The 23,083-nt window shown below is 38.5% G+C and overlaps 1 protein-coding gene across 3 annotated transcripts in view; it reads left to right on the forward strand.

Moving 5' to 3' along the window:
- CDKAL1 (CDK5 regulatory subunit associated protein 1 like 1) overlaps positions 1 to 23,083 on the forward strand; it is a 640,699-nt gene that overhangs the window by 402,892 nt on the left and 214,724 nt on the right. For all 3 annotated transcript variants that reach the window (XM_059179446.1, XM_059179445.1, XM_059179447.1), the window contains one exon: positions 21,071 to 21,216. In XM_059179446.1, coding sequence (XP_059035429.1) covers positions 21,071 to 21,216 — 146 coding nt within the window. The remainder of the gene's footprint in view (positions 1 to 21,070; positions 21,217 to 23,083) is intronic.

The raw sequence follows: 23,083 nt of genomic DNA on the forward strand, positions 1-23,083 counted from the left end.
CAGAGCTCCCAGAATGTATAACGTTTTTCTTCAAAAGTTGTGAGGCCTTTTTGCCATTATTTCTTCAGATATTCTTTCTGCCTTTTTTCCCCTGCCTCCTCCTGGAATTCGTATTATTTGTGTGTTGGTATGCTTGATGGTACCCCACAGATTTCTGAGGCACTCTTCATTTTTATTTATTCTTTTCTCTTTCTGTTCTTGAGTCAAAGTAGTCTCAATTGACCTGTCTTCAGGTTTGCTGACTTCTTCTTCTGTCTTCTCAGATCTCCCACTGAGCCTCTTTAGTGAATTTTTCTTATTTCCATTGTTATACTTTTCTTACCAGAATTTCTGTCTGGCTCTTTTTTACAATTTCTTTCTCAGTTTTGATACTCTTTATTTGGTAAGACATTATTCTCATGCTTTCTTTTGGTTCTTTAAACATATATATTTTTCTTCTTTGAACGTATTTAAAATGATGATTTAAAGTTGTCTGATAAGTACAATCTGGGCTTTTGCCAGGACAGTTTCTATTGGCTGCTTTTTTTCCTTGTGTGTTTTGCATGTTATATATTTTATTTTTTGTTAAAAACCAGATATTTAAACAGACATGTAAGCATAGTGTGGAAGCTCTGGAAATCAAATAGTCCTCCCTTGCCTGCACTATGTTGTTGTTATTGTTATTATTGTTATTTGTTTAGTGACTTCTTAAAATTTAATTCAGTAAAGTCTGTATTTTTGTTATGTGTAGATAGTGAAGTCTGTGCCCCATTAGTTTAGTGGTCAGCTGATGGGTAGAGGTTTTCTTAAGTGCCTCAACCTTAAATCTCTCCCTCTTCACAGAGGAGCATACTGGAGCATGTCCTAAATGCTCAGTCAGGATGCTTACAGCTATGTCTTTAGTTTTATTTCCTCTTTGTGCAAAACTTCAGTTGAGCCAGAAGTGAGAGCTGAGGGCCTTCTTGGGTATTTAGCGAGCCCAGGCACAACCTCGACACACACACACACAGTCAGTCCTCTGTGTGCTTGTAGCCCTCTAGAGTCCTTACAATATGTCAGGGTTTTTCAAAGCCCCCTCTGGACATCACATTCCCTAGTTTTTCCTGTTAAGCTTTTTGGTTTGTTTATCATTTGCCCTAACTTATTCACAGCCCCAGGCAGCCCTGATGTTGAACAATTGCAGCTGATTATTTTTGACAAATGCCCCTGGGAAAAAGGCTGTTTTCACTATGTGAGTGCCAGGTCAGGTTAAATAAGCAAGCCGAGTGAGTAGAGTCGTCCATAGAACCACTAGACGGATCAGATAATGACAGTTTTCTTGGAATAGGGCTTTGAAGGAGCTCTGACCCTCTTTTGTCCCCTCCAGTGGCTGCCCAGCTGCTGGTTTTCACCATGATTAGAGGCTGTTGGTTTTCAAGGCTACCGCAGAACTGGGGAGTGCGAGGAGAGGAACGGGCAAGTTTAAAATGCCTCATAGCTCTTTATGCCTACCAGGAGTCCTCCATTTTCTTTGAAAAAGGCTACCCAGATTGCTACAAGCCTTTAGTTAATTTCCAGAATTCTGAAAAAATTGATTTTGACCATTTTGTCACTACTTCATTGCCTCTATGGAAGAGAGGATTTTCAGAGTCTTTGCTCTGCCAGTCCTTCTCATGTCAGTAAATATTATTTATGCCTCGAAACGGGCTGCCTATATATCTGTCAGGCCATTAATATGTTGGGTTAGTCCATTTTCTTGCTTAATTTTTGTGTTCCATGTCAAAGGTGCCATCAATCACTTAGGGTGCCATCTGCCTTCCTAACGCTTTTGAGGAGGAGCTCATGTCATTAGAAGGTTATTGACAGCAAAAGATCACTATTAATTGAGTCTCTCAGTGGCCTGTAACAAACATCACCCTCACAGAAAATGCAGAGATAAAATGTAGACCTCATTAGATACTCACAGCTCTGGGCAACACATGGGAGGTAATGTGGCATACATAGACTGAATCTTGACTATGACCGTTGGTTGCTTCCCGCTCTCTATTTTTAATTGATTCTCTTATTAAAAACTCTATCAAATAGTATTTTTAAATTTTTATTCTAATAGATAATCCAACTTCTACAATCACTATCTTTTATGTTGCTGAAGTTTCTGTTTGTCTTGATTCCCAAAAATGCTTTGTTTTCTTGATAATGATGTGCCCTTCACAAGGCTATGTTCCGTCATCTGTGTAGCCTTCCAGAAAACTTTGCATATCAATTGATTAGGCATTTGTTAATCAGAAAGATGTTTGCTGTTGATGTCGATTTACTAAACTAAAAAGATACCCAGTTGGCAACTAGCAGCTATAAACTTTAGGATTTGCAGTAAACCACTGGAAAATACTGATAATTTGGAGATATTTAATACCAGGGATTAATGAGTCATTTTGAAATGTGCAGTACATTGTTTCACCATCATGAAAATAAAGACTTTAAAGTGCCTTGGTTTTATTACCAGCATTTTTGTTAAAACATCTATATGATGTTTTTATTTATTCTTCTTCCATCTTGAATGGGTCATAATTGTAGGAAGTGTTCACACAAGTAGAAAACCCGAGTCTAAATCAGTTTTGTCATTAATCTGTTCGTTTAGTTGAATCATGATCACTTCATTCACATCTAAGTCTTTCTGAAAAGGGAACACCATTTTGAAGGGATTTAACTGAATGAAACATTACAAATTTTCCATTTGATTTCTCATTCTGAGCCTTCTGAATTCTTTTCAAACTCATTTTACTTGGGTTAAAACTTTTAAAAAGTAGCATTTTTTTTTTTTTTTAAATGTGTCATTTCATTATTTGGTATTTGGTTTGAACTAATCATCTTAACACTTGCTTTCAAGGTTATATCCTATTTATAGAAACCTTTGTCCCTGAGGCCTAAATCACATGGACTCCATGAGTACAAAGAGTTTCTGTAGCGAGTGTGAGGAATCACTTCCTAGACTTGCATCCACCATCGAAAACCTAAGAAAGAAGCATTCTCTTGGATAGCATGGCCCTCCACACTTTCACATGCTTTTCATATTGTAAATAATGCAGCATAAAAGTGAACATTGCAGAAAACCATTATCACAGCGATCTCTGTGTTGTTCAAGAGATGATTTGTCTGCAGATGGACTCTGTTCGTTCCCCGCCTATGGCCCTGGAGAGGAATTGGGGGTCATTTTGGTGGCCGGCTCCATGAGTCCTCAGACACCCCCTCTAGCATTAATTCCCAATCACACCGGGCTTGAGGCGCTCTCCACACTCTGAGTGAGCCTTCGTGAGTTTCCCAAGGCACCAGCTCCTCTTTTGTTTACTCTCAGTTTTACTGATGGAAGCCTATAAGTTTCTTTGTATGTCTCTCCTTCTCAAAGTCCTTACTATTTCTGGAAAGAAGTTGTCAAAAGAAAACAAGATAAACATTAACCTACTTCTGTCCCTCTTGCTCTTACCGTCAGCCTACCCCACCTTCACCTCTGTCCATTTCCTCAGTGGCAGGTACATTTCCTGCTTGGAACATGTGTAATCCATGTTAATACTGGGACTTCAGTGTGGGGTAGCTCATGAGCCTCTGTTCTCTTGTCTTGAGCAAGGATCTTGGATTTGAGAACTCAGAGGGAGTCCGTAAAAATAGAACTGAGTGTTGCTGATGGGCGGGGTCCGGGCCATTCTTTGATACTGTCCTGGATGTGATTGATTTGGGTGGGGCACTGGACAGATTTTCACATTTCTCCAGGTTTTAGTGTTTTCAGATATCAATTGGGTCATAATAGCAGTTACCCTATACAAAGAATATTAAATAATGTGTCAACTGCGCTTCGTGGGATCCTATGTAGATCTAGTATTTTGTTTTAGCCTGGAATAGAGTAACACCTGTAGAACAACCAATGAATTATGCATAGAATGCTTAGGATAGTACCTGACGCATAGAAAGTGCTCAATAGCTATCAGCTGTTATTATTGTTCTCTTACAGGAATTTTGGAATTTTATCTTAAAACAGTGCATCAGATCTGAAAGTACAGAACGTGGTTCTTACTTTCCTGAACAAAGGTGTGTTTTGGATCAGGTATTTCTAACTCAGAAGTATTTTCTCATATCGATGAGAGATGCAGACTGAATCTGAAGGCCTTCTAGGGAAGGAGAAAGCTGTCCAGGGAGGGAGTGAAGCAGGACTCATGAAGGCAGTAGGAGGCTTTCTGAGGCGGGAGGAGGGTGCAGTGGCTCAAAGGAACTAAACCCTGTAAGCAGAGACAGGCATATGCTAGTATTCTCCTGGGCCTCTGCTTTAGTGTCACCATCTTGTTGTTTGCCCCACAGGATGTCTGTGGGAGACTCCATGTTGTTGTGTGTACGGGGAACTGGCCTTTCTTCCATGGTGTGTCTACACCATAGTTTTTTCCCCAGTCACTCTCCTGTTGAACATTAGGATGATTTCTGGATTTCAGTTATTCAGTATAAAGCTTACATGAGCATTACGTGTGCCCTTTGGTGAACATACATACTCATTTCTCCTGGGTATATAACTAGGAGCTGAGTTGCTGGCTCACAGAGTCAGCGTATGTTTGGCCTTAATGAAATTGCCAGCCAGGTACGAGACTTGCCACTGTTCGTTTAAATAGATTTTGAATGGCCAGTATTTGAGTGATCCAATATTTAATCCCCCAACAAATGGGGAGGTGTTTGGGATTGGTTTTTGGGGTTGGGGTTGGTTTTTCCCAGTGGTTGGTTGATGTAGTAATGCCTGTTCAAGAGAATGAAAACATTTGGAATGTAGTGGTTTTATTTATATTAAATATGTTTACATAATGGTAGACTCAGTAAGTCACATATACTGTTAGAATATAGTCTTGTGAACCTTGGTTAAATCTGTAATAAAAGTGTTTTACTATGAAACCTGTCATAAATTTTAACTTGTAAGAGTTGCATTTAAGAAGGCACTCACAGTTCTGAAAATCTGAAGACCTTGGTTCTAATCTAACCCTTCTTCTAACCCAGTTTAACTCTGCGACCTTGGACAAGTCATATAACCTCTTTAAATTTTTATCTGTCCCCAGAAGTTGTGGTGGTGGGAGAGCAGTTTGATCTATGTATCTCGTAGGTTTTTCCCAGTTTTCTCATCCTTTGACTTTTTAATAAGTCACCTAAAGTTATTTAATGTTTTCCCCTTATGTACATAATTAATGGATTAATAATTGAATAAATTAATCTATACTCACTCAAGGAAGAGAAAATAGTTCCAGACTCAAAGACATGGAAGTGAGTCTAAAGTTTTAGACTATTAAGACAGGGTAGGTTTTACTAAACCAGAAGTGTATGTTCTTAAAAGATGAAATACTAAAAACTTTACTGGCAACTGCTTTGGTTTTGTAATGTATAACAGATGTGGCTACTCAGCTACTACGTCATCAGAATCCTAAAGGACATTCCACATAAGATGTTGCAAAGGTTCAACTCTGGACTGGGTTTTGTAAAGTCAGCTTGAAACGGATTCAACCAGTCTGTGGCTCTTCAGATCCCCCACTGATTCAGAGTGCCCCATGAGGCTAGTGTTTTTCTGAACAGTTATTAGTAGGTGCCAGAGTTTAGGAAAAAGGGCAATCAGCTGTTTCTGTTATGATTAAAGGTAGAATTTTCCTTTCACAGTCCTGCCATTTCAAAATCTGATTCCTTTCTTATATCCCGATGGGACTACAGGAGGCCTTATGTTGTAGTTTCTCATTCTGCAGAATATTTATTATATCTAGTAATACAAGATAGTTTGTGAAGAATAAAAGTGAAGTTAGACATACAGATAACTATAAAGTTGAGCTGCTTTTGAAACTCTCAAGTTTTCATATTCTCTTTGGGCTACAAGTTAACAGTTTTATTACGGAGTGATGTAATATGGTTCTTTTTTTTTTTTTTTTTTGAAGTGGACCGTGGGAATTGCTCCATCATGTCGCACATTTTAAAGTTCAGTAAAAAATTAAAATGAATTTAATCATCATTTTATTATTGGTTGTTGATTTAGAGACCTGAGTAGTAAAATGTGCGAAAAAGTGAGTGTGATTTTTTTTTTTTTTCTTGAATGTGGAGTTTTCATTTGTTTAAAATATCTCTTTGGACAGTAAAATTAAGATACGATTAGACACTAGCATAGCTTTTGAGCAGTATCCTCTGGTCTTCAACAGATTTGACTTGTCAGATGAACTCCTTATATCCTTATATCTTGATTATTTTTTAAAAAGTTTTAGGTACCTCAAATTTAACAAAAGTCATAATTAGTCTTTTCATATATAAAATGATGACAAATTATTTCTGGTTAACTGTTCATTAAAAACTCTCCTGTTAAAAAGTAAGATATTTATGAATGAACGAACAGATGAAGAAAATGTGTTTATAGATACAGTAACACTTTATCCTTCTACTAGGAATATTACTCAGGCATTAAGAAAAAGAAGAAAATCCTGCCACTGGCAACAATCTGGGTGGCCTTTGAGGACATTATACTAAGTCACATAAGCTCAACAGAGAAAGACAAATACCGTATGATCTCACTTAGATGTGGGATTAAAAACAAAGAAACAAACGAGCTCGTGGATACAGAGAACAGATGGGGGATGAAGGACTGGGTGAAATGAGCGGAGATGGTCAAAAGGTACAGACTTTGGGTTATAAAATAAACAGGGGTGAGGACGTACTGTGGAGTGTCGTACAGCCTGGGGACTGTAGTTAACAATACTGTGCTGGAGGTGGGAGGTTTCTGAGAGGGACGCCTGGGTGGCTCAGTGGGTTGAGCGCCTGCTTCAGCTCAGGTCACGAACCCAGGGTCCTGGGATGGAGCCCCAAATCGGGCTCCCTGCTCAGTGGGGAGCCTGCTTCCCCCTCTGCCCTCTTCCCTGCTCGTCCTCATGCTCTCTCTCTCTCTCTCAAATAAATAAATAAAATCTTTTAAATGAAAAAGAGAAAAGTTGCCAAGAGAGTAGATCTTGAAAGAGCTCATCATAAGAAAAAAATCTGTAATTATGTCTGATGAGGCGTGTTAACTAGATTTATTGTAGTGATTATTTCACATACATAAATATCAAATCATTATGTTGTACACCTGAAACTAATATAATGTTATATGTAGGTATATCACCATTTTTAAAAATAAGCTCAGCATTTCCTTGCCAAAGAATTACAACCTTTTCCTGCACAGTTTGAAAATCAGTGAATTTCTCCTACTCATCCACTATCCCCCAGTAGTTGCTGTGTGTTTCTTATATCACTCAGCCCTCAGAAGTCTCGGATATTTTGCCGTATCTACCTCCAATGTGTCCCTTTGCACTGTGCATGTCACACTCTGCTTCCTAACAAACAATAGTGTCTTCCAGTGACTGTAGTGTATTCCGAGAGGGAAACAAACTAGCAGGCAAGAGTCTTTTAAAATGAATCCATTTCCACTTGTACTCTTTCCTACAATTGATCTGTCTGTAGTGAAGGTTTCCTGCTGGGTCTCCTGCCACACCTCCCTCTCACCTTTATGGAACATCTTCAGGTCACCAAACAAAGAGCTGCCTTTGTCAAGGCAACACACAGAATTCCCAGGCCCACCGCCCTCACAGACCATTTCATTGAAGACTGCATTTATAATAAAATTTTACATTTATGCTTAATAAATATTTATGCTGCTTTGATGAATTGTGTACTAGTGATTGAATGACAATTCAATTTTTTAAAAAGTGTTCTTTAGAAATACTTAGAGCCTTGTGGTTTCAGTCATGTTTTTATCTTAACATACGCACATATTCTGATACAGAGAAGGATGGTTAGAATAATCAGTAGACTTTCAAGCTTAAAAACATATTAGATGAAATTCTGTGGAGGAAGTAGAAAGGAAATTCAAATTGAAAGAAAAAAAGAGAGTGTCAATTTTCTTATTATATTTCAGTGAATACATTAAAGAGGGTGATGTAACAGTTTTATTTTACAATTCCATATTTGAATTTTGCAACTTATTTAAACTTATCGTGAAAAAAATTTCAGTGTCAATAAAAAATGTATGAAGTGGCACATGATTTTTTAAAAATCTATTTCGGGGGGCACCTAAGTGGCTCAGTGGGTTAAGCCTCTGCCTTCAGCTCAGGTCATGGTCTCAGTGTCCTAGGATAGAGACCTGCATCAGGCTTTCTGCTCAGCAGGGAGCCTGCTTCCTCCTTTCTCTCTGCCTGCCTCACTGCCTGATCTCTCTCTCTCTGTAAAATAAATAAATAAAATCTTTAAAAAAAAACCAAAACTATTTCGGGGTAATACCAAGCAAACGTTTCGATACCACTGACTCGTCTGCAAAACAAAATCGCACGCCTTAGGCTGACCCTCTGCCCTGCCTTTCCCATCTCATTTTCCGATGATGACTTTCCTCCCCACCCTACCGTATACCCACGTTCAAGTAACCTACTTCCATTTAAAAGAGACCTTCTGCTTTGCCCAGAACATGCTCTAGACTTTTCACCCTTGGCCAAATGTCACCCTTTGTCTAGAATGGAACTCCGCACCTCCAAGGTAGTCCCGCCGACTAGAAGTCCGTTCACACTTCAGTGATCAGTTGGGTCTTTCCAGTGTACACGAAGAACTAATAGTATATTTTCAGTTCTTACTAAGGACACTTTATACCTCTACTAGACAATTAAAATATTCCACATTTTAGTTAACACCCCCCTCCCCCACATTCACCCTCTACATCGTGTGTAAAAAAGATTTGACATCTTTTGTTGAGTTGATACAAGCACCTCATTTTACCAAGAAGCAATGTATTTTAGTGATTTGATATTTGCAATTCTTATTTTGGCTTTTTCAATGACCTGGTATGTGCCTCTGAGTAAACTTCAGCTTTAAATAGTTTATGCCTAAATTTCTGCATTTGGAGCTTGAAGATTATCCTCTTTTAAGTGTGCAGTTTGATAATTTTTTTAGTAAATTTGTATACTTGTACAACCATCATCACAATCCAATTGGCAGAATCATTTTTAAAATTGAGATATAATTGACATCTAACATATTACTTTAATGCATTCGACATAATGGTTCAATATTTGTATATAATATAAAATAATAGCCCCAGTGAGTCTAGTTAACAACCCTCACCACACATAATTACAATTACTTTTTTCTTATGATGAGAACTTTTAAGATCTGGCTTATTTTACTTAGCACAATGCTCTTGAGGTCCATTCAGATTCTTGGAAGTAGGAGGATTTTTTTTTTTTTTTTTTTCAGTGCCTGGATATGTTCCTGTGTGTGTGTGTGTGTGTGTGTGTGTGTGTGTGTATGTACATAAAACACAGTATATATATCACATTTCCTTTATCCATTCTTCTATACAAATTTTATTTTCCAATTTCATTTATACAGCCAGCAATTGTGGGAAGTCATTCAGTAGTTTATTAAGGAAAAAATACAATTAAACACCCATTTGGCTTTAGCTTCGAATGAGTAGTTTTAATGTGTCATTCTTACACCTCTACAGGGTTGGACTTTCTTCATTTCACTCAGAAGACGTTCCAGAGTGTTAATTTCACTCAGGGGATACTTGGGATAAATTTCATCTGGAATGTGTTCTCCTAGTTCTTGACACCTTTTGCAATAATTCCCCATTCTTCCTAGATATCCTCTGAACTGTGGCCATTGGGTAGTTCTAAGGAGAGATTAGTTGGAATCCTGTGAGGATAGGACCAGAGAAATGATACGATATCATATAGAAAACTCTTGATGCTGACGATTATTCTCCATGCCGGGTCTTTCAGGATATTCGCATTTGGTTAGACTTATCTGTGATACAGTTCTTTCTTTTCCTTTCCGTTTTCTATATTCTCAATCTCTAGCTAATTTTGAAATATTTTAAAAAAGGACAGAGTTTTTGATTTGGAAGTCATTTTTCCTAAGACAGTAGGAAATTCTTAGCCTGTAATCTGGTGCATTGTATCTCCTTAATCATTGTTACATAGACCTACGTTTATCCGGTTCTGAAGGCAGGTAAACATAATTATTAATGATCTTTATTTATGACACATCGGATCTTCTCAAGATGAGTTGCAGAACCTTCTATACTCTTTTTTTTTAAAAGTAATTTAATCCTATAAAAATGGCAAATTTAAGATCTGAAAATACTTCTGTATCAAGTGATTGCTTCTATTATCATTAGCCAGAAACTTGCAATAAAGTTGCAGCAGATTTTTATATTTGTAAAGGCCATAGGCTTTGATAGAAAGAAGGATAATAAAAATCTTCATTTTCCTTGCTCATTGGAAAAAATCTGTTTCAACTGCATAGAATATTAACTTCCATTTGCTTAAAAAAAATAACAAAACAGTAAAAAATTAGCTCAAGTATTAAAAGGTAAATTCGGTTCATCAAATGGTAGTTTTTCCTGATCTTTCTTTATGTGCTAGATAATCTGGTTCTGTAACTTGGGAGCCATGGTACTTAAAAAAGCAGCAGGTTAGAATATCAAATATTCTGACAAGGTGTTCTTAGACAAGCTAGCCTACCCTGCAGTAACTGGAAATGCTTTCATTTCAATTCCAATTAAAGAACTGATGTGTGAAGCCAATTTTACCAAGTGAAAACAATTAAAGTAGAACAAGGAGGAAATATGCCTTGCCTTGTTGCCTTATAAAAATGATATACCCATACACATTTATCAGTGAATTCAAATTTCATACCGTTCAGCAGCAAAAGATTACAAAGATCTTGTTTATTACCGTCTAATTTCAAGTAATATAATAAGAGGTTTTATACATTTTGAGACATTTGAAAAAAATCCATACATTTCTAATAAATTTCATATAAAGTTAATTTTGCAATTTAACAGAGTTTAAATCGCCTTTGATATATCAATATAGAGACTGATCTCTCTCTATATTTTGCATCTTGTTTAAAGAGCCCACTCTTCACTGCTTCTTTCTAACCCTGCTTCCAGAGATGACTGTTAACATATTCATGTGAATTAGTTTGTGCTATTCCTCAAGAATAGTTTTAGGTTTAGGGATGATCACACATGGGTCTGCAGGAACGATGCCTTTGTGAGACACGTTTGATGGAGCGTGTTCTCCTCTACCCATCTCCAGTTCTCTAGGGGGGCCTCTATCAGTCAGACTGGCCAAAGGCAGAGTCATAGGAGTAGAACAGAAATTAACTGTGCCCCACTCATGTTTACATGGAAGCATCTGGCAATCAGCCTCCCAAATGGGTGCTTAGAATTTGGGTTTATATGCCATCCTGTGCTAAAAGGAAAGAAAATTGGTTTGGGGTTTCAAGGCTTAATCTCCAAATTAAGAGAAGATGACCAGGAAAAGTATGAATAACAAGGATTCTTGAATAAAGTTTGTAATGCAGATCTAAGGTTGGGTTTTCATCATTGGTAAGGGGTGTTGAAAGTTCTCCTCTTCCTAGTTTGGAATGTCCATATTTACATCTTTTTCTTTTTTCCAAATTTATGGACACTGGGGAGGGGACGTGCTGTGGTGAGCAATGTGAAATGTGTAAGCCTGATGATTTACAGACCTATATCCCTGGGGCAAATAATACATTATGTGTTAATTTAAAAAATTTTTTTAAAATAACAATTTCCTTTATAAGTAGAAATTTCCTTTACAAAAGGAAAATGAAGGCCCTGGTTGTTAGAGCTCTTCCTGGGTCTGCTGATTCTTAATTGCCTTTAACTGAGAAGAATTCATACACGGAAGAGGTGTATTTTGGGGTGTCATATTCTGGTACCTTTCCCGGGTCAACATGCCGGTGTGTACGTTCTAGCTCTGCCCTTGTCCCTTGGGCAAGGTAGTTCACTTCTCTTAGTAGTAGATTAGTAAAGCTACTTCCTAACTTTGTCCAGAAGTTTAAATGCGATGAGTGTGACTCAGCACAGGGTTTAACCAGGGAGGATGCTAACTGCTCTGTTTTTATCATCATCGCATCATCACCATCACTCTCCCCGCTGTTCTCACCACTCACGGGGGTGTGATTTGGAGAGTGGGAATGGTTTGGGTTCCCCTTATAATCACTCCAATTAAATGCTGCTTATGGTCCATGTTTTTAAGACCAAAGGTCTCAAAGGCCTTCCAAGGTGAATTTGGGAGTGGGGAGAGAGGGCCCCGCCCTCTTCTCTCCTTTCACCTGCATTCCCATTTTTTATGTTCTTCTTAAACAAAGAAATTTCTTTCATGTCTATTTATTTTTTTCACTCTCTTATCCTAGCTCCAGGGACAACATTGCTCTAATGGTAATAACTTCTTCAGGAATGATTCCAAGATGTTTTGCTGATTCTTATCTCTGATTCTCCTTTGTTTGTTGTTTTCATATTCAGATTTCTCTCTCCTGTTATGCTAATGTGGCAGCATTATGAGCCCCTGGAGTATAAGTGCCTGGGTGATTTGGACCCTGCTTAGAAGAAAGGTTTTCTTCTTTCATTATTGAAGAAATTGAGCTCCCAGGAATGATGTATTGTTAAGAAATATTGTGAAGCTTAGTGTTTTGGTCTTTGAAAAATCATTTCAGTTTTTCCAAGCCCACTGGGTAATATCAGATAAAATTTTATAATTTAATTGTTTGAAGATGATAATAAGAGGAGTGTTTTTCTTTGAACAGTGATTGCTGTAACTATGGTTAATTTTTCCCATTCTGTTTTTCTGTTTTCCAAAATCTCAAAAATGAAAATATGTTAGTTAGTTTTATAATACAGAAAAAAAATTCATTTTATACGTTCATTTTTTTAAAAGAAGTGGGGTTTTTGTTATTTTATGTTATGCGAATTACTTTATGCATTTTTTTTTTCCAAAGGTGTGTATCAGCTTCAGCTTCATAAGATCTATAAACCCAATCCTTCAATGAACAGTTCTCTCTTTAAAATGATTTCAGGAAAGAGTATTACAATTAGTGTATTTGATAAAAGAGTAAATAGGTAGAGAAACATTAAGTGGTCCCCAAGTGTACTTATTTTTCCCAAATATACTTTAAAAGATATAATTGATAATATTAGGGAAAAAAAAAAAAAGCAGGTTGCTGGGTTCTTCTACAAAATACACAGGTTTGTATCTCAAGATACTGAGATATGTTATGTGTTGCCTCTTCTGTTTGCCTGGAAATTTTTTGTTTAGTCATTGAAAATTGAACTCCATTTGCGATGAAATCATTTGTTGCCCATGTTAATAATTTCTCCCTTGTAATGGATACATGCTTCCATTCCAGTGTTTACTGAAAACTGGTTCAGAAAAAGGACTTTGCAGTCTGAAAGGCATGGGTCCTGAGTGCCATTAGTCCTCTTACGACTCTTCCCCGTGAACACATTATTGTGAATGTCTTTGAACGTTTGTTTCCTTCATCCACACAGTGACAGCTTGGCGGTGGGATGCATCAGGTTCTGCTGTACGACAAATGATCTCAAAAAATGTCAGTGTCTTAGGGCGACAAAAATGTATTTCCTTGCTCATGCTAAATAGCTGTCACAGCTTGACCGAAGCCCCGTTCATGTAGGCTCTGCTTCAGAACTTGGATCATACAAGAAGGGGGAATGAGAGCCAGCGAGAACCCCTGGCTTTCTGCCTTCTGCCCAGAAGGAGCACCTGTCCTTTCTGCCCACTGTCACTGGCCTTTCAAGTCCCACAGCTGCTCCTGAATTCCCACAGGGAGGGGGAACCAGGGTATTTGGCAAAGAGTGCACAGTCTGCCACAGAAATAATAGAAATACCTGTGTCCGGAGTTGAGGGCACAGATTAGGTCTGTACAAGCTGCTCAGCAGAGCGCCTGACGCAGGCATCGGATCCTTTGCAGAGGGACGCCGTTCTAGGTTTCCGTGGGTATCAAATGCAGAGGAGCTTACTGTCGTCTCGGCATCCCCGGTCTCAGAAACATAGTTTGATGGTTAATAAATCCTTGCGTAGCTGCATCCATTCCCTACCAGGCAGTTTTGACCAGAGCAATTAAGTCACTAGACGTTCTTTTTACTGTAGACCACCTAACGCTGGAAGCAAAAGTTCTCTTAAGTTAGCTTCATTTTGAATAACTAGACCATAAATAAGTTAAATATTTTAAAATAAGTCTTGAACAGCTGCTTTTCTGGGGGCGCCTGGGTGGCTCAGTCGGTTAAGCATCTGCCTTCTGCTCAGATCATGATCCCTGCCCCCAGGCTCAGGGTGGAGCCCCGCTTCTGGCTGCCTGGGAGGAGAATCTGCCCCGCCCCTGCTCATGCTGTCTCTCTCTCTTAAATAAATGAAATCTTAAAAAAAAAAAAAAAAAAAAAAAAAAAAAACTAACAACAATCTGCCTTTCCATCACATTCCTTAATTATTTATATCAGTCTTGAGAAAAGCCAATAGCATTGTTTTCACTGACTGCTCAGTCTAACTGGGATGCACTTTCCCCATTAAACTGATCAAGTATTGATTTGTTCTTTTAGTGTTAGTAGACTAGCTTCAAGAGAAAAAAACAACTATATGTATATTATACCTTTGATTTTTAGGACATACCTGTTCATATCATATAGCATTTAAAACACAACAGATTTTATTACTGTAAATTTTCCTCTTTGCTGTTTTATCTTAAAACTAATCCAGTAAAATGGACTTAATCGTGTGTGTTCAAGTTTCATGAATTCTCACATACATAGAGATTCATGTAACCATCACCACCATCAGGATATAAACACCCTCTTTTGATTTCTTGGTGATGGCAGAGCAGAATCATAATTATAAAATAGAGTAATGATAATATCAGTTGAAAATAAATGTGTGTATAATTATAACTCTTAGCATCCTGACATTAGTATTAATGTATATTTTTATCTTTGTAATGTAAAGTCTGATTATTGACTGTGACACTTAGATGAAGTGGTAATGGTAAAGGAGCATTGAAGTCCTTTTAACATTTCTGTGAAGGCTAATTAGAACAGATATTTGCCTCAACTTCTTTTAACACAAATACTGAATATGTTAACTCTTCGCAGTTGAGAAGTGAATTCCATGTTATAATTAAGTTACAGACCAAATGTGATTTAGAATCTCCTCTCACTATCTAATCCTCTTCACTTGGGACATAAGGACTGGGACTCTTCTCTTCTTAGGCTCCCTCATTCACTTTCTGATGCCATTAAATGATAATTTATTTTTAGATTACTGAGTAAATGTAGGTGCTGGTAATTCACTTAGTGGCTGTTACAGTGTCACTAATGAAGTAATGGATGAAATAGGACTCTGGTCTTATTTTATCTTGACTTACATGACTTTCCGAGTGTTGAAGGTGACTCCAGAAATAGGATCTCCTAGAATGCAGGCATTGCTGTTTTGACCTTTAGCTGGAAGTTGTTGTAAGGACTTACTGTAATATAACCATGTTGACTAATTAATTGGGTCATTCATTCATTCACCTGTAACTGAAGTATTTAACAGCTCAGACATTCGCAAGGCAATTGCAAGATGAGGACAAGTAAGGTCTATCATTGGGGTGGAGTATGTTTGGTAAAATTACAGGACAAGGAAGCAGGGAAGCAGGTGCTAATGGAAGCCTCTACGTTGTCCCCTGGCACCGCGAGTAGAGGATGCCCAGGAGCCTGGAAAAGCAATATTTAGAATAACATAATATTGGTACAGCAGGAGTGAACTTTGAAAATGTTACGCTAAGTGAAATGAGCCAGGCACAAAAGGACAAGTACTGTAGGATTTCCCTTATGTGAGGTGCCAGGAATAGTCACATTCATAGAGACAGAAACTGGTATGAAAGGCAGGGAGAAGGGAGGCATGGGGCGTTATTGTTTGGTGGGTGTAGAGTTTCAGTTTGGGAAGGTGAGAAAGTTCTAGAGATGGACAGTGGTGATGGACTCATAACATTGCTCAGGTATTTAATGTCATGGAATCGTACACTCAGAAATGGTTAAAATGGGAAATTTCATATCATATATATTTTACCATCATAAAATGAAAAACAGTGGGAACCAAAAAAGTGGTCATTTGTAGGCCCCCCACCCCCAGTTCTTCTATTTTTAAGAGAAGTTTTTTTAAAAGAAATTTTTGTAACATCACCTCCATCTTTGATAGTATGTTATAGTTTTTCTTAGTAAGATCCTGTATTTAACAACTCTTCTCTCTCAGATTTATGCCATTAGATTGTGTTGTTAAAGTCCGTAAGTGTAGACCACACTCACTTTACTACCTTAATCGAGCTAATAATATTCAGAACATTTGAAATACTCTTGCATAAAGTGGCATATTTAATAAATTCTGAATTCCTGTATTTTACTTAATTGAAAAAAATACCTACATACTTCAACATGGGTGACCCTTGAGAACATTATAAGTGAGAGAAGCTGGTTACAAAAGACTAATGATTCTGTTTATATGAAATGTGTGGAATAGGCAATTTACAGAGTTAGAAAGTAGATTGCTGGCTTTTTCACGCTCAGAGAAAGGGGTTATGGAACAGGGAAAATGGGAAGAGATTGCTGGTGGGCACAGGATTTGTTTTCGGGGGAAGGAAAACATTCTAAAATTAGATTCCGATGATGTGCACCATCCTATGACCATACTAAAAAGCACTTAATTGCATACATTTTTTTATAGGTCAATTGTGTGACATTTGAATTTTATCTCAAATAAGCTATTTTTTACAAAGCTTAAAGATAACAGTGTAAATTTTTTTTTGCTTCATCATATGTCTTAGTTTAGTTGAAAAATAGCATGGTGAAGGTTAGCATTTTAAATATGCATATACTTTCTAACAAAGCTATATTCTGAGAGGGCTTTTGGATGGTTAACTATCAAAATGAACGCACGGGCATCTGAATGCAAGTATGAACACATTTTATACACTCACACATTGAGTGACCTTGTGAAGCTGGTAGAGTACCTATTCAGATCCAGGTCGGACATAATGATTGATGTGATGACTGCAGAGCAACAAAAATGAAACTGAACCTTTCTTTTAAAAATGTACCCATACAAGGACACCTGGGTGGCTCAGTCATTTGGGCGTCTGACTCGTGGTTGTGGGATTAATTAAGCCCTGCATCAGGCTCTCCACTGGGCATGGAGCCTGCCTGATTCTCTCTCTCCCTCTCTCTACCTTCCCCGCACCACCACCCCAAAAACACACGTACAGGCATTCTCTCTCTTTCAGAAATAAAATTAAAAATGAAAATATACCCATACATAGGATTGCTTTTTTAAAATTAAGCCTGTTCTCTTCAACTTGTTATTTCTTCTTTGCTTTTCAAGTTCATAAAAAAATAACATTGAGATGTTATTTAACATTGAGATGGTTCCCCGTTCATGAAAGGAGAGCTCCATGTAAAAGCACTGGATGGAAATCCTGATTCGTGGATTTGGTTAGCCCTTCTGGAGTCCCTGCCTATAATGCAGTTGCTGTCTGGATGCTGAGCAGCCTTGATACATTTGCCCTTAAACTATAAATAACCTTATATTAAAAGAGATACTGTTTCCATGCTAGTTGCTAGCAGAGCTACACACACACACAAGCACACACCCACGCACGCATGCACACACACACGCACACCCCTTGCGGGCACATTGCCAACCAGCAGACTTGCCTGACTACTCAGACTCTCTCCACCAGCTCAGAGCTCAGGGTTGCTAATGGCTGCCATTCTCCTGTTAGCCACATTTTGGAACTAAATGCTCCTTTTGCTTTGGTTAAACTGGACCCCACATGTCATTTATAAATTACTTGCATAAGAAAATACATTGTGATTCCAATATACAGCTGCAACAGATTTTTAGAAATAAAACCCATGGGGGAGGTGGCTACCTATGAAATGTCTGATTTTTACTTTGTAGTTAGCTATCTATTAACATGTGATTTTTCACCACCAAAAATTAAGGCAGGCCCGTCATATGTTTGTTCACCTGCGTGAATATGTGTTACCTGCTTTAGCCAGACTGAACTGTGACTAACTGAAAATTTGTCTTCCTATCAAATAGCACTTATATCTTAAATCTCTTTGTATGGATGTTTATGTGGTTTTGACCCAGATATATGTATGGTTTGGTGATGGTCTTAGCACGGTACTAGCCATTGTAGGGATCCGGCGAGAGGAGTGAACCAAATCCCCTGCTCCTGTTAAGCTTCCCTCGTAGGGATTAAATCTCGCATTGCAAGGCAGAACCAAGAATTCATTCGGCTCACACCAGGCACAGCCGCTGAGGAATCAGAGGGCATAATCTCTGACACCAGAGAACTTGTAACTAGAAGCTAACCCTTAAAACGAAAAGAATTTCGAAGTGGGGAGAGACCAAAAGGTCTTTAACCAACATGTTGAGTTCTCATGAAAAGGAATAGAACTAAAATCAGAACCAAAAATATGTACTTTGTTTCTTTGGGGTATGTTAATCTATGTTAAGTCCTAAATCCTTTAGGAGGAGAAATATAGACATTAATTAAGGGGCAGGGTTATTTTTATTTTGTCTTCTGGTGCCTACCATTCTAAAATTGCGAAGTCTCTAGTATGAAGCTGAAAGTAATGACTAATGAGAAGTCTTATTTTGGGAACCAAAGGGGAAGCCCACCAAATTTCTCCTATTTGTTGGCTATTAAGTTTTAATTTGTAAATTGTCATACTGTAACAGGGCAGTACTATATCTGGGGCAGTGTCCTGTGTGGTGTGGTAGTAGTGGTGGTGGTGGTGGCAGTAGTAGTAGTAGTAGTAGTAGTAGTAGTAGTAGTAGTAGAAGCAGTAGTAACAGTAGTAGTTGGCAGTGGGGCCGCCCTGAGGGTTTCTGGGAGAAGCTGCACTCCCCTGTCTGGCCCAGGCTCAGAGTTGCTGGGATCCCCTTTCCACTCTATTGTATGAAAATTAGCAAAGGTAAACTCTCCTTCACTTACTAGCTAAGGGAACTAGCATATTGAAAAGCTGTTCTTTTAAGGTTCCCATTAATCCGTATGAACATGTGTGACTATGAACTTCAGATACTTTGCAAGGAAGAAGAATATTAGATAACTTGTCTATTGAATACTTACAGATAAGCACATACTGAATTATTTTACTTTTATTTTCCCTACAACCCAGTAGCCCTAGGAAGTAGGTACTACCACTGTCTCTGTTTCATAGATAAGGAAACCAAGGTACAGAGAAGGAGAGTGAAATTTTATTTCCCAAATCATTTGTTTTTTTTGTTAAGGTGTTGTCATTTATCACAGTAGGTATGTTGAAAGTTAGCAAATGCAGAGTCCTGCCCCTTAAAAAAACAAGGATTTGTCTTACAGCGTTTATAAATCTTGATGTTCAGGCCTGAGAGACCTGAAAGGTGCAGACGCATGGCAGAAAGCCAGCACATTTACTGTGGGGTACATAATGGTAAGCGTTGTCTCGCAGCCTCATACACAGCAGGTGCTGAGTAAGGGTAGGGAGAGCCCACCGGTGAGGTACCCAGCCAGGGAGTCTAACAGTTTTATGAACAGATAATGCGTTAAATAGTTATTTTTTTGTTAAATAAGAAACTACACAACTCCAGTTCGAATGTGTATCTCTCTACATGTATCTATCTGTCCATATATATGTATATGTATGTATAAAATGCTGCATATATACTGATTAATTTCTGGTAAAGAAATTATCGATAAAACATATCTGTGAGTAAAATTATTGGACTATTAAATTTCTTCATCCAAAGGGATTTTTTTAAAACAACTAAGGCACTGGGTGCCTGGGTGGCTCAGTGGGTTAAAGCCTCTGCCTTCGGCTCAGGTCACGATCCCAGGGTCCTGGGATCGAGTCCCACATAAGGCTCCTGCTCAGCAGGGAGCCTGCTTCCCCCTCTCTTTCTGCCTGCTTCTCTGCCTACTTGTGATCTCTGTCTGTCCGATAAATGAATAAAAAATAAAATCTTAAGAAAACACCAACAACTAAGTCATTATTAAGAAGGTGACAGATCTGAGTTAATTGTTCTTTCTTCCACGTTGGCAAAAGCCCTAGTGTTGGCGGTCGGTAGAGACACACAGGGCATGGTTGACACGTGTGCCTGACTGGCCCCTAAATAACTAGGAGGTGACTCTGTGGAATTAGCTGGTTCTCTTACTCCACGTAAGATCTTCAAAATTCTGTTCCAAGAATGAAAATGAAGCAACAGATTGGAAAACGCGGTCCTTTACAAACTAAAAATCACTAGTTATGTGCGAGTTATCGCAGAGGAGCTCCTTTCTCAACATTCTTGCCTCTCGGTCTCTTCGTAGGCGCCCTCTCCCCACCACTCCCCTGCTCCCCTCTTCTCTTGCCCTCCTCTGCTCTCCCTTCGCCAGCCCTCCAATGGGTGAGTCCGCAGTGCGTCCGAGGAGAAGGGCCCAGTCAGTCTGATTTCGTATTGCTTTCATAAATGCTCACGTTACCACAGCTCTCCTGTTCTTCTTCCTGCCTGCGTTTGTATCTCCTGAGGAATTCCAGAAAATACCCTCTGGGTATCCTGATTTGTTTTACTGCAGTTTGCTCTGACTTTGCCAGCCACATTCTTCCTGTTCTTCCCTTCTCCCCGACTCTACATGGATGTCCGCAGGTGACCCAAGGCCCACAGGCTAGCTTCATTGAGTGATGCTCTCTCTTTTGCATTGTAGATGCTCAACGAATATGTTGTTGTTGGCTAGCTGAGAAAGAAACAGGTTATACGTTCCTTCTTCTTCTTCAGTATTTAAAAAAAAGAAATGTTGACTGACCTCAAGTTTGGAGATTTTATTCAAGTACCCAGGATAACAGAATCTTAACTGTTTAACTACTGCCCCTTCCCCGGCTAATGTAGCGAGGCAGAATATAAAACCTCTTTGAGGCAAGGGAGGACTGGTGGTTATTTTGAAGCCCTCAAAAACCTTGCTCTTCAGGGATTCCATGACTTTACCTTCGTTTTGTTACCTAAGAGAGACAATGAGCGTGAGGAAGTAAGCCTTGTGTGGAATCCTCCAAAAGTCATCTTGGAGTCATCATGGAGTCTTACCCATTATCATTTGCTTGAAGAGCGCCTGCGTCCGTTTTCAGCTTTGTTTATTTGCTTGCCCCTGTGAGTGTTGATCTGAAGGAAACCATTACCTAATTCCTTAAAATGGTTAATGTTTTCTCCTTCCATTTTTTTTTTTAAAGGAAATGGCAAAAATCCTTAATCATCCCCGAGTCTACGCTTTCCTGCACATCCCGGTCCAGTCTGCCTCTGACACTGTACTCATGGAAATGAAGAGAGAATACTGCGTGGCTGACTTCAAAAGAGTCGTGGATTTCCTGAAAGAGAAGTAAGTCTGTTAGTACTTAAGAAAATAACCATTCCTCTTCTTCTTTCAAAAGCATGTGGCAAAAATGCACTAATTGTAGCCAGAGTTAAAGGTACCAGCGAGAAGGCGAGAGTTTCGAAGCTTCCCCAGGCTTTATGTTTCCTCAGGGAGCCTTCATGTGGTTTCTTCTTATACCCACCTCCCATCTGTGCACGACACACCATGAATCTGGGTAAGATTGCCTCTCTAAGCTAATGTGCATTGTGATCATTTTTATACCTGACCTAGTAGATGAAAACTGCTTTGGCTTTGCTTAAATCTCCCTTAATGTGGACTTCGAGGTGCTGAGCTGGTTCTGATGTGGAGATAGGCCAAATCGTGTCACTACAGAATAGACTGTTTTCTACCAAGTAGCATTTTTTGACGAGTATCTGGAAAGTCTCTGCTTTTACATGTTTATCCCTGAAGATTACTTGGAGAATTGTGACTTATAAGGAGGTTTAAGGATTCTGTTTTTTAAGGTTGAAATTGCTGTTGACCAAAATTAAGGCATATTTACACAATCTTAAACATAAATGATCATTTTGTTTCCACAGAAAACACTTGCAGCCCATAATTATATTCTTTAAAATCCTACTTCTCATCATCACCAAACACTGACTGCCTTCTGTGATTATACAAGGCAGGAAATAGTAGGGCTGGCCAAGGTCATACAAAACCTTCTCAAGTCTAGGGCACTGTTCTCCCCTCGGGGGAGAACATTTATCTTGGCATATTTGTGGCATGGGTCTTCCTACTTTCCATAATTTTTTTCCATAATTTTTTCCTCTGTTGTTTTTCATAATTAAGATACAACTTTTTATTTCCATCTTCTTGTTTATAATTATGTACCTTTGTACCATGTCGAAGTGCTACATGGATATGATTGCTTTATACAAATTGTAAGCAATTATTTTTTCCACCTTCAATTAGTGACTTATCCTGACTACATAGAGATCTTTTAAAATCTTTTTCTTCTTCTATTTACTTTCTCCTTGCTTCCTCGTCTTTCCTGTACGTTGTTCTAATTTTTTTTCACCTCTAGGCATTTCTTGATTATCCTAACCACTAGAAATAAAGACACTTGTGTGCATTCAAACAAACACAGCTAATTGTTCGAATATTCAAATCAGTGAATAGAAGGCATATTTAATCTAGGATTTCATAATTATAATCATTAAGTATATACAGCCTTCAAAGCAGAAAACAGAATAATGACAGATCTCTACCATCTGTAATACTTCCTACTTTTAAAGAGAACTGAGGTCAGGGCTAAAGAATAAGAATTTTTATGTCCGATGTCCGTTAAGTTGCCCGGTATCCCTCCTTTGCATTTGTTCTAGTTTATGGTAGGTGAACTTGTCTCATGTGAGAGAGTCCTTTTGGGCACGTTGGCACTGGTGAATGGAATATTTTCAAAATCGCAAACATACTGTTGCACCTGTGAAATTTCTTGCCTCTTGCTTATTACTAGGGCGATAGCAAATAACGTGCACAATTCATACGTGTTGCACAAGATTTTGCCAAGTGTAGACATGTATCCTGTTGTGCAGAATAGACCAGAACACTTTCCAAGTGCTTTGTTGCATTAATGTGATTCAGTGAGGTTAAGGAATCAACACCTCTCTTTCTCCTCTGCTTGGGTGAGTGCTGACTCAGTTGTTTGGGGAATTACTGCCGCCTTCTAAATGGACAACAGTTTCATAATAAGTTCTAGCCTTTTATGTTGTTCCAAAGATGGACCTTTTAAATCTGTTGCATCTTGAACAGTTTCAACAGCATCCATGAGCTGTAGAGAGGTCAAAAGATGATCACATCAACGTGTTAGAGTAGTCTCTTGCCCTTGTTC

Source organism: Mustela lutreola, chromosome 6 (genome assembly GCF_030435805.1).
Source record: "Mustela lutreola isolate mMusLut2 chromosome 6, mMusLut2.pri, whole genome shotgun sequence".
Lineage (NCBI taxonomy): Eukaryota > Metazoa > Chordata > Mammalia > Carnivora > Mustelidae > Mustela > Mustela lutreola.